This window comes from Macrotis lagotis, chromosome 2, assembly GCF_037893015.1.
Source record: "Macrotis lagotis isolate mMagLag1 chromosome 2, bilby.v1.9.chrom.fasta, whole genome shotgun sequence".
NCBI lineage: Eukaryota > Metazoa > Chordata > Mammalia > Peramelemorphia > Peramelidae > Macrotis > Macrotis lagotis.
This window is the reverse complement of record NC_133659.1, coordinates 190,124,302-190,140,345: the sequence shown is the minus strand read 5'-3', so window position 1 is coordinate 190,140,345 and position 16,044 is coordinate 190,124,302. Positions and strand designations below refer to the sequence as shown.

The 16,044-nt window shown below is 42.3% G+C and overlaps 1 protein-coding gene and 1 pseudogene across 1 annotated transcript; one reads left to right on the top strand and one right to left on the bottom strand.

Moving 5' to 3' along the window:
- Nucleotides 1–7: 7 nt before the first annotated feature.
- On the top strand, nucleotides 8–4,701 carry RPL19 (ribosomal protein L19). Its single transcript, XM_074224064.1, has 6 exons — nucleotides 8–104; nucleotides 1,395–1,501; nucleotides 3,105–3,227; nucleotides 3,690–3,810; nucleotides 3,899–4,009; nucleotides 4,504–4,701. The coding sequence occupies exons 1-6, from the start codon at nucleotides 100–102 to the stop codon at nucleotides 4,625–4,627; spliced, it is 591 nt and encodes a 196-aa protein (XP_074080165.1). The 5' UTR covers nucleotides 8–99; the 3' UTR covers nucleotides 4,628–4,701.
- An 8,032-nt stretch (nucleotides 4,702–12,733) lies between these two features.
- LOC141512058 (large ribosomal subunit protein uL16-like) lies at nucleotides 12,734–15,836 on the bottom strand (annotated as a pseudogene).
- Nucleotides 15,837–16,044: the final 208 nt, after the last annotated feature.

The window sequence follows — 16,044 nt, the reverse complement described above, 5'->3', positions numbered from 1 at the left end:
GGGAGGGGCGTCTAATGGGCTCTCCCCTACGCTGATAATGGGAGGGGCCGGGCCTGCGCCGTTCTCTCTCCTTTCCTTTTCCGCGCTGCGGCCGCAGCCATGAGGTGAGCTCCGCGGTGGTCTCTGCCCCCGATTTTGAACCCTTTTCCCATCCGGCTCAGCCTGGCCAAGCCCGAGGCACCGGTTCTGGGTTCTGCATCGAGAAGGGGGAGGCCGCGGGAGGAAGCGCGGGATGTGCGGGCCCGGGGTCGGGCGGCACCGGGAGCTGTGGCAGAGCAGGCCTTGGCCTAGGCCTCAGACCAGGCCTCAAGTCTGGCTTGGAGGGGAACGGGGGGGGCTCCCAGTAGCGAAACGGGGTGAACTCAGGCCTGGGGAGGGCTGCGGGGTGATGGCCGAGCCAGGACCAGTCTTCACCCCGTTTTCCTGACTTTGGGGCTGTTTTTCTCCGTCGGGGGAATGTGGTAGCTGCCTTTTCTGCCCCACGAGGTCGTTTTCCGGGACGGTCCTAACAATTAAACTCTTCACAATTGGCCCCGGGTTTGAAATTTTGACCTGAGTGAACTCTGTGAGTGGGTTGGACTTGGTCATATGATCTTCGATTGAAAAGTGATCTGATCCATGGACTTAATTAGAGCACATTTGGAAGCTGAGGTCTAGTTTTTTTAAGTCACTTTCTTGTCCGTGGCATAGCCAGGATTTAAACTTAGTGTTTGGTTGCAAATTCAATGTTCTCTGAATTCTAAATTGAGTTTTAAGTTTTAAGATCATGATCAAGTGAGACACTGGTATTTGTACTATTTATTAAACTGCCTCAGGAGGAGATACTGAAGATTTCAAGATAATAGCGCTGCATAACTATTGTGTTTTTCTGAAAAAGAGTGTACAGGCTCTGTTTCATTGTGTCCCCTGAATTATTCTGAAGAGCTTGTCAGTCCTCTCCCAAATCCTCTCATCAGGCTAAAGCTCTGACTGAAATGAGGGTAACACCATAGTAAGAGTCTCCAGACCTATTAAGACCGAAGGAATAGTGAGTGTAGCAACTTGCTCGCTTACTTTTGGTTGGTGCCTGTACTATTTTTCCTCCATTTGGGAAAATTCTTTTTTTTCTTTTTCTTTTTTTAGGTCTTTGCAAGGCAGACAGGGTTAAGTGGCTTTGCCCAAGGCCACACAGCTAGGTAATTTTTATTAAATGTTTGAGGCCGGATTTGAACTCAGATACTCCTGATTCCAGAGCCAGTGCTCTATCCACTGCACCACCTAGCTGTCCCTCTTTTTTCTAAAATTGGTACTTGATAAAAAATTTAAAAGTTTTGTTTTGCTCATCTGAGAATCATTTAGCATGAAAAATAGGATCACCTTTTTGACTTAGGCTCTCTCCATTTACCGATTTTCAGTATGCTCAGGCTTCAGAAGAGGCTTGCCTCTAGTGTCCTTCGATGTGGAAAGAAGAAGGTATGGCTTGACCCCAATGAGACCAATGAAATTGCCAACGCCAATTCCCGTAAGTGGCCCCTGGATCTCCATGAGATTGATGGGAGCTTTTCTGGGTGGTTATTAGTCACATACTCTATTAAGTATCTTTAAACTTGATAATTCTTTTGGACTTGTTGTCTTACAGTTGCTCACTTTTATTTGGAATTGAAGGATTAAATAAAAATATTGAGAAAATCCTTAGGACTCTCCCTTTCCTCCCACTCTAATCTCAATACATGTATGTAAAATGGAGATGTTTGATATCTAGTATCTGATAGTTGTGATTCAGATGGGAATCTGGATTTTATAATGAATGACAAAAAGAAGTTAAAAATTTGTGGCTAGTAACTTCATCATTGATGTCAAAAGTCTTTTAATTGTTGTTTGTAAGTCACAATTTTTTTTCCCCAATCCAGTCCCCATGGTGATCTTTCTAAAGCACAGGCACTTTCTTGCTCAGTACATTTCAGTACATATTCTTTTGAATCAAATGCAAATGATTGACAGATAAAGGTCTTTAATATCTGGTTCCAGTCTACCTGTCTGGGCTAGCTCTTTTTTCTATCTTCATTCACTTAGACTCATAACCATATTTGCTTTACTATTAGAACACACAAGACTTTTGCTCCCTTTGCTATGCTTTTACATGAGTGTTTTTCCACACCGGGAACACAAACTTCTCACTTCTTAAATGTAACCTTTACTGATTCCCTTTAAATTAGTTTGAATATACTTAGTGTATGTGTATGTGCATCTTCCTCTAGAGAAGGAAGTACCTTGAAGGACTTTTGGCCTTTATATCTTCAGTGCCTGTCACCTTAGCATGTGCTTAATAAATTCTTGAAGAGTTCAGATGTAAAACCAGTTCAAAATACCAATCTTAGGGAAGAGTTAATAATCTTTGTCCTTCATTTTCGAAGACGACCACAACATCAGGGAAGTGATACTGTGAAAAGAACCTGAATTGTATGAGTGAGGTGTACTGTGCTAAGTCACCAGCCTCAATTTCTCTTCCAGAGCCATCTGAGGGCAATGATAGCTGTGAATAAGAATGACTGGAGATGGCCCTGGATAAGAGGCAAATAGGGTAAAATGTTTTACCCAAGGTACATATAGCTAGTAAGAGTCAGGTGTCTTGAGGCTGGATTTGAACTCCCATCCTCCTGACTCAAGACCAGTGCTCTATCCACTGTATCACCTAGGGAAGGGTTAGAGCAATTTGGACTTAAGTGTGTGCTTATTGGATTGTAGCTCTGTATCAGAAAGATTAAATGATTGAATTAAACGGTAGAGTACCTAAGGCTAGGGAAGATAAAATTATAGGTAGAATTTTGGGCTCTTGAAACTATTCTAATAATGAGATTAGACATAGCTTGTAATGTCCTATTAGACAAATTCTTTGGTCAACCTAATCAGAAAGACAATTGGAAAGTAATGCTTCAATATAAAATTGATGCCCATAGAGTCCTACTTGCTATTTCTCGAGAACTTTTTTTTTCTAGTATCAGTGATTACCTAATTGGGGTCTATATGTGTTTGAGAAGGGGTAGATTTGTTAAAGATGCTCTATATCCCACATCCCAGTCCCCTCACACTTTAATTCTAATTTTATTTATTAATTTTGCCCTAAGGTCAGCAGATCCGGAAGCTGATTAAAGATGGGCTGATCATCCGTAAGCCTGTTACTGTGCATTCTCGAGCCAGATGCCGAAAAAATACTCTGGCTCGAAGGAAGGGCAGGCACATGGGCATTGGTAAGTACTAGAATGTGTCAAAGGTGGATCTTGAACTCAGGTTGTCCCATCCTTATTTTGACATAGAGTAACTGAGGCACAGTATCTTTAGTTTTTGCAAGGCAGTGGGGTTAAGTGACTTGCCCCAGGTCACACAACTAGGTAATTACTGTGTGTCAGATCTGATTTGAACTCAGTTCCTGACTCCAGGGCCAGTGCTCTATCCACTGCACCACCTAGCTGCAACTTGGTTGTATTTCCCTTTTTTTTTTTTTTTTAGGTTTTTGCAAGGCTAGGTAATTATTAAGTGTTTGAGACCATATTTGAACCCAGGTGCGGGTGCTTTATCCACTATGGCACCTAGCCACCCCATTGTGTATCTTGAATCAACTTTTTTTTCTCTTGGGTTGGGAGAGTATCATGGATCTAAGAAAAAAATTGTTCTGCCCTCCAAAAATCTGACTGACACTAACTTTTCTCCAGGTAAGAGAAAGGGTACTGCCAATGCTCGTATGCCTGAGAAGGTGACTTGGATGAGGCGAATGAGGATTCTGCGCCGTCTACTCCGAAGATACCGTGAATCCAAAAAGATTGACCGCCATATGTAAGCACACGATCCCTTAGCAGCTGGTCCCCCTTCTGTTCTAAGTGGGTAAAATCCAATTTATTTAATTGCCTTCTTTTACTTTTAGGTACCACAGCCTTTATTTGAAGGTGAAAGGAAATGTGTTCAAGAATAAGCGAATCCTAATGGAGCACATTCATAAACTGAAAGCAGACAAGGCCCGGAAGAAGCTCTTGGCGTAAGTTTTTTCCCAGATTTGATTTCCTTGCTCAGTTATCCCTTGAAGCAGACTTTCTAAGGGCTGATAATAATATTGCATGTTCTTGAGTTTTTTTAAATATTTAAGTTGGCTTGTAAATTTATCAATCTCTTAAGATTAATATAGGAAATAAGACTTGTATCTTAAAAAAAATTCACTCATGCGCTCCCTTAGGATATTTAAAATAGGCCTAAATTTTTTTTTTCTTAAGAAGTTTTGAAACATCTGTTGGGTTAATTATGAAATACCAGTACTAGATTACCCACTCTAGAGTTAATTGTATCAAGATATAGGGTAGAATTTAGGAGATTTTTCTCTTATTTGACATAACTGTGGAGCCTCTGGTTTGGAACCCTTATGACCTAGCAGGGCCACCCTGTGTTTGCAGGAAAGGGAAGACGGTAGTCAGTAGGCACCCCTAGTATTTCAAACTGCTTTCCACTGACCCCATCTTTCTTGTCTTATCCCTTCAGTGACCAGGCTGAAGCTCGCCGGTCCAAGACCAAAGAAGCACGAAAGCGTCGGGAAGAGCGTTTGCAGGCTAAGAAAGAGGAGATTATCAAGACTTTGTCCAAGGAGGAGGAGACTAAGAAATGATTCTCCCTTATCTCCTCTGTACATAGTACCTTTCTATTTGGCTCATAAAATAAAACTTGACAGGCTGTCTTGGATGTCCCGTCCTTAAGTCTTATTATTTGGCTTTTATTTCAGGATGTTTTCCATTTGATTCTGTGACCTATCCTCTTCAGTTGAAGGACCATTCCACTCTAGGTGTGGGAAAAGACAATTTTTAACATTGTCAGGCATATAATAACTGATAATGTTTTTTCCATTAATTAAGTGTATGCTATGTGTGAGGCCACAGTACTGGGCTTACAAAGAAATTGATCCCTGTTCTAGTTGAATTTATAATCTAAGAAGAATACATATGTGTGTGTATATAAGCACAATGCAAGGTAAAGTGGAATAGGTCAAAGGAGAGACCACTTTCTAAGTTAATGCAGATTTTCCTCCCAAAGAGTTATCCAGAAGTGGTGGAGGGATAATTTAGGAAGCTGTTAAACCCTAACTAAGGGGTGATAAGGTTTGGAACCATGGTATTTTGAGTGCAAAGAATTAGATCTCAAGTTAACATAGATTAACCCCCAGACCTGGCAACTGACAAGACATAAAGGAAGTCTGGGATAGCTGAAATTGTGATATTTTGAACAAGAAAGAGGGAAGAGTTTTTAGGAAAAGGGAATGAGTTTGGTTTTGGACAAGTTGACTTTGAGATGTCCAATAGGCCATTGAGACAGGATAAAACAATGCAGTCTAGATATATAAATCTTACGTGAAAACTTAATGGAGATGATAGTTAAGGCAATGAGAAATGCTGAGGTTACCAAGAGGTGTAGGAAAAAAGCAGACCTAGGATAACTTTGGGGAATACCCAAGTTTGTAATGATAGGAATGATGAACCAACCAGCAAAGGAGACAAGTGTAATGTCATGAAAATGCCTAAAGAGTGACTAAGACATGAGGGTTAATTGTCAAATATAATAGAAAAGCCAAGGAAGTAACAGAAAAGAGACTTGGCGAATAAGGTAACTGGAGAGAGTAGTTTTAAGGTCGGTGTTGAGCCTGGATTACAAAGGAGTTTAGTGAGATTTAAGACGCTAAAAGGGAGCAGGGTCTAAAAGGTTTCTAGGGATTAGGGAGATGGGAAGGAACCACTAGAGCTTGAAAATGAATTTGTGGAGTTAAAAGGGGATTAAGTTCACATGGAAAGAGGTCAAGAGATTGAGAAAAAGGAGGATAGAATAGAACTCAACTTCAAAGGTTTTGGGTTGAGAATGGAAGAAAACCTAAATTTCAGTCAAGTAAAAGGTAAGGTCCTAAACTGAGAAGGGAGATGGAGAAATTGATGAGAGGCTTGAGGAAAGAAGGCTTGGAACAGCTGTGGTGGGTGAAATGAAAGCATTGCCTTACTTCATTGAGGGCCTATTTCAGATTGGATACGATGGATTTAATATGTTCAATCATAATTAAAATCTTTCAGCTGTGTTCAACAAAGTCATAAGACTGAGCAGAGGATGAATGGTGGGAATCATTTAGGACTGAGGTTTGGTAAGGGATCTGAGAGCAAAGAACTAGAATTTTTTTTTTTTTTGCAAGGCAATGGGGTTAAGTGGCTTGTCCAAGACCACACAGCTAGGTAATTAAGTGTCTGAGGTTAGATTTGAACTCTGGTACTCCTGACTCCAGGGCCGGTGCTCTATCCACTGAGCCACCTAGCTGCCCCTAGAATTTATTTTTTTTAAGAAAGATTTTATTTCGAGTTTTATAATTTTTGCTCCATTCTTGCTTCCTACCCCCCACAGAAGGCATTCTATTATCTTCTGTTAGTTGAATGTGGTGAGAGAAATCATCTGTAAGGAAGAAAAAGTATAAGAGATAGCAAAATTACATAATAAGATAATGGGTTTTTTTTCCTAAATTGAAGGTAATAGTCTTTGGTCTTTGTTCAAACTCCACAGTTCTTTTCTCTGGATACAGATAGTATTCTCCATTGCAAATAGCCCCAAATTGTCCCTGATTGTTTCACTGATGGAATGAGCAAGTCCATTAAGGTGTATCATCACCCCCATGTTGCTGTTAGGGTGTACAATGTTTTTCTGGTTCTGCTCATCTCACTCAGCATCAGTTCATGCAAACCAGAGGACTAGAATTTGAATGGTTAATTAACTTGGTTTGAGATTGGAGAGGAAGGAGTATCGGGCCTGGAATCAGGAAGAGACATCCTTATGAGTTCAAATTTCGCCTCAGACTAGCTATATGACTCTGGGCAAGTCATAACTGTGTTTCCTCTCCTTAGTAAGAGCTAGAGAAGAAAATGGCAAATCACTCCAGTATCTTTGCCAGGAAAATTTCAAATTGAGTCACAAAAAGTTGGTCATGACTGAAAAATGACTGAACAACACAGGGAGAAGTGGAATGATAGGAGGTTATGGTCAGATAGTGGAATGTCAAGAATTTCTAATTAGGGAAATGGAATGCTGTAATGACATAATCTGACTGAGGTGGAGTGAAGGACTTAAGTCATGGGTTTTTTTGAGGAGGCTGAGGAATTGGGAGGTCAGTGGGGTTGAGGTTATATCTGATCTACATCAAAGGATGAGTTGAGGGAAATGGAGAGGGAGGGAAGAGAGGAAGATGGGTGCACTAGGTGATGAAATCCTTGAGAAAGGAGAGGATGACCCTAGAGGAATGGATAGAGCAGTGTCATAACTAGCATAATTTAGATTGGATGGAAGATTTGAAAGAGTGACAGGTTAATGGAAAGACTTCAAATCCTACCTACATTTTGCTTACTACCTGTAACCTCATTTGGAAAATGAGGGCATCAGTCTAGGTAACCTTTCCTCAGCTCACACCCATATATCTCTGTGTTTTATTCAGAGATAAGACAGAATGAAGTTCATCTTTGGAAGGCAGTTTAGGGCTGCCTTATAGGAAGACTTGAGTTTGAATTCTGCCCATATCACTTGTTTGTGACCCTGGGAAAAAGCACACAAGCTTATTTAGCTTCAGTTTGCTCATCTATAGGGCACTTAGGTGGCACAGTAGAGTATGGAGCCTAGAGATTAGAAGAGTCATCTTCCTAAATTCAAGACAGTCCTTAAATACTAGCTGAATGACCCTGGGCAAATCACTGAATTTTGGTTGCCTGTAAAATGAAGAAAATGATAAGTCTCTCCTGTATCTCTACCGAAAAAAAAAAATCCAAATGAGGTTACAGAGAGTTGGGCATGACTGAAAAAGGCTAAACAATTCCTCTTCTATAAAATGAAGGTGTAAGACTTGACCTCCAAGGTCCTTTCTAGCTATAAATTTGTGATCCTTTGAGGAAGCAGACCCAGACTTGGGGGAGTGGTTTGTGCTAGATCACCCAGTGACAGCCTCAGAGTTGGAATCAGGCCACATGGGGAGTGTTCACAAGCTCATGAGAGTGTTGGATACCTCTGGTATAGTGAATCCTAATTAAACTATAATTGAGAAATACTTAAAATAAAAATACAATAAAACATAAGTAATGTTAAATGTCTGCAGGGATCCTTCTGTATATTTCTATTTGAATTTGATCCTACTATATTACATTTCCATGGCCCAGGAGAGCAGTGTATGAAGTAAGGAATAGAATTGGGGCCTGGGTAGAAAGAGATTGGATGGGGAAAGAAATAAAATTACTGTCCATTCTTTCTTGGGAGAGGATAAATATAGGTGTCTTTTTGCCTCTCCTTGCTGCTATGACTGGGAGGGGTCAGAATATGAAAAGAATTCTAACATCTTATCCCCACCCTAATGTGAGTTATCAGACAATGAATAAATCAGCCTTAAGAAAAGAAATAAGTACATTAGATTTGGCATAGAACTGGCATTTGACCCTTTCTGAGTCTTTAAAAGAGATATGAAGGAATGTAGCATTGGGTTTGAAGTATGTCTCCCATCTGTTCATGATCTCCCTATTCTCCTTTGTTTGTTTGTGTGTGTGTATGTGTGTGTGTGTGTGTGTGTGTGTGTGTGTGTGTGTATGCATGTAACACATTTTCTCCATTACTCAGCATGGGAGAGGTTTAACTTCTTATTTCCCCTCTCTTCTCTTGATGTTTTTTGATGCCTCAGGAACAAGGCTGTTCCCTAATCTTTGTTGGTGCTGCAAATCAAGAATACTTCAAAAAAAGACATCCTGTATTCCTTAAGTGTGCCCTGGATGTCTAGTCCACTTTGCAACAGCACACAGAGGTATGATCTGATCTCCCAGCCCTGATGAATCAGTTCTTAGGCATTGGACCAAGCAGGGCAGCTGGATGGCACAGTGGGTAGAGAATCTGCCCTGAAGTCAGGAGGACCTGAGTTCAAAAGACATTTACTAGCCATGTGACCTTGGACAAGTCACTTCACCCTGATTACTTCATATCCAGGGCCATCTCCAGTCGTCTTGATTCATGTCTAGTCACTGGACCCAGATGGCTCTGAAGAAAAAAGTGAGATTGGTGACTCAGCACAGTTCCCCCTCACTCAAATCCAGTTCATGTGCTTGTCATGGCATTGCCTCCCTGATGTCATGGTCTTCTTTGAAAATGAAAAACAAAACATTATTGGACTAAAGCAGGAGATTCAATTCGACCTTTTCCTTCCTTATTTACATCAATTTCCCCTCTTGTTGTAAAAATAAAAAGAAAAGGGGGCTACTAAGATTGGCCTCTGCAATACCTGGGGTCCCTGTCTTTGCAGGTACAGGACCAGGTTGTTGAAGATTAGTGACATCATCAATTATCCAGTTATTTCTTTTCCTTTCTTCCACCTCTTAAAAAAATTAAATGAAAAAATCTGGATTGTGATATCAAAGCTCACTCATGTATTTTATAAGTAGAATGTCTTGTTCTGTCTTTTGAATTAATTCCTTATATTCATTTCTTTCTTTTCCCTCACCACCAGACCTCTCTTCCCCCATCCCCCTTTCCCTTAGAGAAGGGGTGAGGAACCTTTTTTCCTGCCAAGGGAAATTTGGATATTTATAACATTATTTGCAGGCCATACAAAATTATAAACTTAAAAATCTAAAATCCTAACTCTAGAAAGCTCCTATATTTATTGAATTTCGAGTTCCACTTAACAATTGATTTGGCAGCATCAGATCAAATGATTTCACAGACTTTATCCTCCTGGCAGGGTCAGTTAATTCTCCATCACTACCTTAGAGGAACAGTGGGCCTGGAGTCAAGTAGAACTGTATTCAAATCTGGACTCAGATACCCACTAATTGTATAACCTTGAGAAAATCACTTTATCTACCTAAGTTTCCTCACTTATAAAAATAAGGAAAAATAAAAGCACTATCTCTGCAACTTTTTTTGAGGATCAATATTTGTAAAAAATTTATGAAAGAAAAAAAAACCAAATGCTCCTATGCTCACCTCGTAGGTACCCATTGAATCCTTATAGCATAAACCTCTAGAAAATTGAAGCCATTTCTTGAACTTGTGACAGAATAGAGGGGAGATGTGTGAGGAAGTGGTGAGTGAACTGCATGGTAGCTCATGGAATGAGGGGAAATGTGCTCCAATAATCTATAGAAACAACTACCACCACCTTCATATGTATGCACAAAGGAAACCAAGGCAAGGAGGTGCAGAAATAGGGTTCCCACTGGTGCCAGGAGATGGCAGTGCTCCCTCACTGGCTCATGCTACTGACCACTTTTGCCCTTGTCCTCTTCCTCCTAATAACTAACATTGCTAGTCTGTTATTTGAAAAATATGAAACATATTTTCTCATCTTGTTCTCACAAGTCTGTGAGGTATAAGTGCTATTATTCTTCCTATTTTACAGATGAGGAAACTGAGGCTTGGATTGGTTAAGTATCTTACACAATTGAGGCAGGATTCAAACTCAGGTTTTTTCTGACTCTTAAGTCTAGAACTCTATTATATATATATATATATATATATATATATATATATATATATATATATATATATATATATATATCACCTAGCTGCCCTCCTTATCTAGTTTCAGGTCCCTTGGCTTCAGTTCCACCTTCTGTTTATTTAGTTTTATTATTTAAGGGGGCAATCAGGGTTAAGTGACTTGCCCAGGGTCACAAAGCTTGTGTCTAAGACCAGATTTAAATGCAAGTTCTGCTGACTCTAGGCTAGTACTCTATTCATTGTTCTACCTAGCTGCCCCTCAATTTTCTGTTCTTTACCAACCCTCCTGTCCTTGGAATTAGTAGGATTTAGAACTAGGAAGATGACCTTCGAAGTCATCTAATACAGTGCATTCTTTTATAGATGAGGAAACTGAGTGGCAGAGACATTAAGTGACTTTCCAAGGTCACCCTAGTGATAAATAGCATGGCTAGACTTTAGAATTAAATCCCAATCCATTGCTTCCAAATTCAATATTCTTTCTAAAGGTCATTAAATTTCATCTTATGTCTCTCTTTACCTATCCACCTCTGCCTTAACCCCATTTTTTTGTGGTGTGTTATGTTCAGTTAAGGAATACTCTATGTCCATGATAAGCAGGTTTGTTTTTTGGACCCTCGCCTTCTCTAGCTGCTGTCAGCATCTGCAGGACCTGACTTTGGGGGAAGCCTTTCCCCCATAGGGAGGTGGTGACAGTGTTCAAACTTAACATCCACTTCCCAGCCATGGAATTTCTTATTGGAGAATTTTTGTTGTTCAGCCATTTTCAGTTGTGTCTAACTCTTTGTGACCCCATTTAGGGCTTTCTTGACAGAGATCCTGGAATGATTTGCCATTTCCTTCTCCAGCTCATTTTACACATGAGATACCTGGGACAAACAATAATGGTTAAGTGACTTTCCCAGGGTGATACAACAACAGCCTGGGGTTGGATTTGAACTTAGGTTTTCCTGACTCGGGCCTAGTGCTCTGTACACTTTGATACCTAACTTCCCCAGTTTAGTTGAAGAGCCCATTCCTATCACTGCCACAAACTGTGATTTTGAGGTGGGTCATGACCCTGGACAAGCCATTTAACCTCTGTCTGCCTCAGTATCTTCATCTGTAAGGTGAAAATAATAATAGATTTTATCTTCCAGGATTGTTGTGAAGATTAAATTAGATAATATTTGTAAAAAGTTTAGTTAACTCAATGTAGTTACTATTAGTACACAGTAAGGGTATAAAAAATGTTATTTTCTTTGAAGGTCTGAGAGAAAAATTCTACAAACCAGACAGTTTCTTCTCATGTTCCAACCCCCCCCCCCCCATCAAAGGAACAAAGTGATCAGTGTTCTGAGAAATGGGGAATTAGGATTTGTCCTCTATGCAGCCCCCCTCCCCCCCAATGTCTGCCCCACACTGGGGACAAGGTAAGGGGGCATCTGGTTAGAGATGAGAGGAGAGAGCTGAAGAGTCAAAATTGAGAAACAATGAGGAGAGAGAAGGCAATTGGGTGGGTGGGTGGGATAACCCTGAAAGAACATGAAGTCTCAGGAGGGACCTCACATTTTTCCTCTCTGAACCCTGAATCCCGTCTGCCCCCGTCCCCCTCCATCTTTTTATATCCCCATCTTTCTGTTTCTATTTCTATCTCTCATCTTCATCTCTGACTCTCTCCCTATTCTTACTTCTTTGTCTCTCTTCCCTTCTGGTCTCTCGACAGCTGTCTCTTCCCTGCTCCCCATTATTCTCCATTTCTGTCCCTTTCTTGTCCCCCACATCTCTGCCTCTCCTTATAGGATTTCATATTTACTGCTGTCTTAAGTCCATTTTTGTCTCTCCCTTTCCTGGCTCATATCTCTGAGTTAGTGGCTTTAGCTTTCTGCCTTCCTTGCCCACCGCACCCCCCAGTATTTGTCTTTCTCTCCCTCCTCCCCTTTCTTCTTCCTGGGATCTCCCCTTTTTCCTCCCATAGGTCCCTCTTCTGGTGTCCCTGTGTCTGCCTGTGTTTCCTCTCTCCAAGTTGCAGGGTTTTTGAGACTAGCCCACGTCTTTCCTAGGGATGTTTGTTATCCATGGACCTGGTATAAGAACCTGGATGAGAGGGTGTTTCTCACTGTGTTGGTCAGTCTTTTCCTCTTTGTTTATCTTTTCTTTTTTGAAGTAGCAACTCAGATTTATTTGTATCTAAGACCAGGGGGTAAGCAAGGATAACGACTTAAACAATTCATAGGATGCTTCCCCTTTATGACAAGTGGAATACATGCCATTTGTCCAGTGGACCATGGCTAGGTATATACTTGATCCCACAGCCATCAGGAATGAGATGTTTTTCTGCTACCATGTGCTCAAATTCATCTGTATTAAACTTTGTGAAGCCCTACTTCTTTGAGATGTGAATCTTCTGGCGACCAGGAAATTTAAACTTGGCCCTGTGCAAAGCTTCAATCACATGCTCTTTGTTCTGGACTTTGGTGCAAATAGGCATGATCACCTGTCCTATATGTATGCAAGCAACAGTACCCTGGGGTTTCAAAGACACCCTGCATGCCTGTTTGGGGTCTATCAGTACCACCACAGGATTACATTTTGTTGATTTGAATAACATGGAAAGGGTGCAGTCAAACACGAATGTGGAAACCATCTTTGCCACAATTCTTCACCATATATTTGTTGGCACAAATCTGTGCAGCCTCCAAGGCTTCAGAGGAAAGTTGTTCATATTCATAGACACCATATGACCACAGAGTTGGAACTCATCTACTTTAGCCCTTTTTTGACCTAAGTCAAATATCTGTATCTTGCGTCAGGGACACCTCGGAAGAAGCATTTTGGATTTTGGATATGGTTTGTTCTTTTTTTATATTTAATATTTATTCTCATTTTGTACAAATAATGTTTTTATACATTAATAAAATATTCTTGTTTAAGAGTAAACAAAATACCCCCTCCCCCCAAAAAATATAGACTCGCTTGAGCAATAAAGTAAAGGGGATCTTTGTGTATCTTTCAGTCTGCTTGTGTGTCTAACTATTATTTGCAGCCCTTTCCCTGTTGAGTTAAACAGGACAGAGGAACCATGAGAAACAGAGCAGGGATGACATGCTAGACTGGTCTCTCTCTGGCCCCCACACCCTGGCTTATCCCCTTCTCCATGCCAATGGCACCTGTGCAAGAGTTGGCACAATGGGGTGAGGGAACGATTGCATGGATTGACATGGAGCCAGAAGTTGTCTTCCCCCTCCTCCTTGGCATTCTTACCTCCCCATGTCCCACCAGCTGAGAAAGCAAAGTCAGCAGCTCATCCTCTTGGAAAAAATGCTGTGTTTAGTGGGGTGAAAGTTGGGGGAGGGAGGGAAGAATGGACAGAGGGAGAGAGGCACCTAGTCTAGTTGGCTCTTCCCCTGACTTTCAGTGGGGTGAGGGGTGGTAAGTACACATACAACTCAGCTGGAGCAATGCCATGTAACGGGACAGAGAGATGTGGAGAGAGAAACTGAAGTCCCTTGAAGGCCCCCAAACCACTCTGATGACTGTCCATCTGTGCCAGTCTGTCTGTAGATCTGTCTGTGCTGATCTCTGAGTCTGTCTGCCCAGGTCAATCTCTGTGCCTATGTCTGTCTGCATGTTTGTTCAGACCTACCTCTGTGTTTTTGTCTCTGTGCCAATCTGTCTGTGAGTCTGTCTTTCTGTCCAGACCTATCTCTGTGTCTCTTTGTCTCTGTGCCAGTCTGTCTTTGAGCCTGTCTGCCTGCCCAGCTCTATCTCTGTATCTGGCTGTCTATATATCTGTCTGTGCTGATCTCTGAGTCTGTCTGTCTGTCCAGATCTATCTCTGTGTCTCTTCATCTCTGAGTCTGTCTATCTTTGTCTTTGTGGGCCTAAAGTTAGCTTATCCACATGTCTGTCTTTTGTCTGCCTACATGTTGATCTCTTTTGGCATGTATATTTGCCTGTCTGTATCTTTGGGCAGCTTGAGAGTTTAAAGCCCTTTCCTCACTGACTGGGTTAAAAGACTCCCTTTCTCCAGGTAGAGCCTGGAGGAGAACCCCCAACCGCAGAGGGCAGCTTCCTTTTCTCCGCACTTGCCAGAGCTTTCCCTACAAACCTCTTGACCCCTCACCACATACACACACACACACACACACACACACACACAGGAGCAATTGGGTGTAAAGCCTGTTGTGATGAAAGTGACAGGAGGAGGGAAGGAGGAATGAGTGAGAAAAAGAATCCCAAGGGTCCCTGGTGCCAGGCTGTTCAGTGTGCCTCCCTGGAAAACAAGAGTCCTACTATCATGAAAGAAAAACCCCTCAGGGACTAAGTTCTCTTGTGCAAATTGGGATAAACTCAGTCCTATGGAAATCCTGCCTGGGCTACAGAACCCAGGGTCAGACTGGCACCAGGGGTAAAGAGGTTAATCTGGGGACAAGGGTAGGGGAGTAGGGAAGGGAGGGGAGCAAGGGGGAATTTTTTTTGTCAGGACCCCTTTGCCAACTCTAACCTTGGCATCTTGGACACTGGCATTGTCCTTCCCCCTCAACCCAGGCAGCTTGCCCTTCCCCCTCCCCACAACTCCAGCCTATAAATAGCTCCCTGCACCCGCTAGTGATGACGTGGCTTGGGAAGGCGGAGAGGAGTCAACTTTGCAGAGCCAGTGGGCGGGCTGGGGCTGGGGGAGGGGAGCACCCCTTCCCCCTGCTGGGCCCTGGGACTGATGACGGGCATGATTGAGTCATCTTTTGGGGTCCGGCTGCCCCACGTCACTGTCAGCTCCTCCAGGCACTCTTAGGATTGACTCTGAGCCATGGTGGGGAGGAGAGTGTAAGATGGGAGAGGGGATGAGAAAAACCCAGAGAACAAGTCAGCTCTGAACTGGGCATGAGGAGATCTATGCCCAGCCTTCTCAAGGGGCCAGATTTTGGGCTTCATTAGGTAGCACAGGCTGGCCTTGGGCATTATCTGGGATATTTTGGTCTTTGCTTTACCTGATGAACTTACAGGTGCCCTCAGTAATTAGGTTTAATTGATACTGAAACATCCCGACTGGCCAACATGTCAAAGGATTCCTATTTACCCATATCCATCCACCCACCTCACTCTCTACCCTCTGGCTCCCCAGCCCTACAACCTGCCTGTCCTGCACCCCGCAAGCTTTAAGAAAAACCTAGATCCAGATGTCATCACCCCATTTGCTCCTTTCTTTTTCCAGGAAAAATTGACACTTTGAGGTTGGGGGTCCCTCCAGGCTGCTAGGGAGGCAGTTAAGGGAAGGTCGACTTGGATAAGTGTCCCTTGGATATGAGATGATGGATACCACTCACACTTAGTGTGTTACCCTTCTCCATCTTTCCAATATTTCATCAATTTCCAGCCCTCTCCCCCAGTATTGCTTCTGTCCCCATCCCCTCTCCATTCAATATCCCCCCAACTCTTTTCTTCAAGTCCCTGCCTCTCCCCCATCTAATCTCCACACTTCGTTTCCATATCCGCTACCTTCCCCTCAGACCCTACCTCCTTCCCCCCATCCCATCTCCACCTGCAAGCTGGTCAATC

Bases quoted from the DNA above. Each gene is read 5' to 3' on its own strand.
- RPL19 (XM_074224064.1), top strand. The intron at 1,502-3,104 runs GTAAGTGGCCCC...TTTTGCCCTAAG, and splicing joins AATTGCCAACGCCAATTCCC to GTCAGCAGATCCGGAAGCTG. The intron at 3,811-3,898 runs GTAAGCACACGA...TTTTACTTTTAG, and splicing joins AAAAAGATTGACCGCCATAT to GTACCACAGCCTTTATTTGA.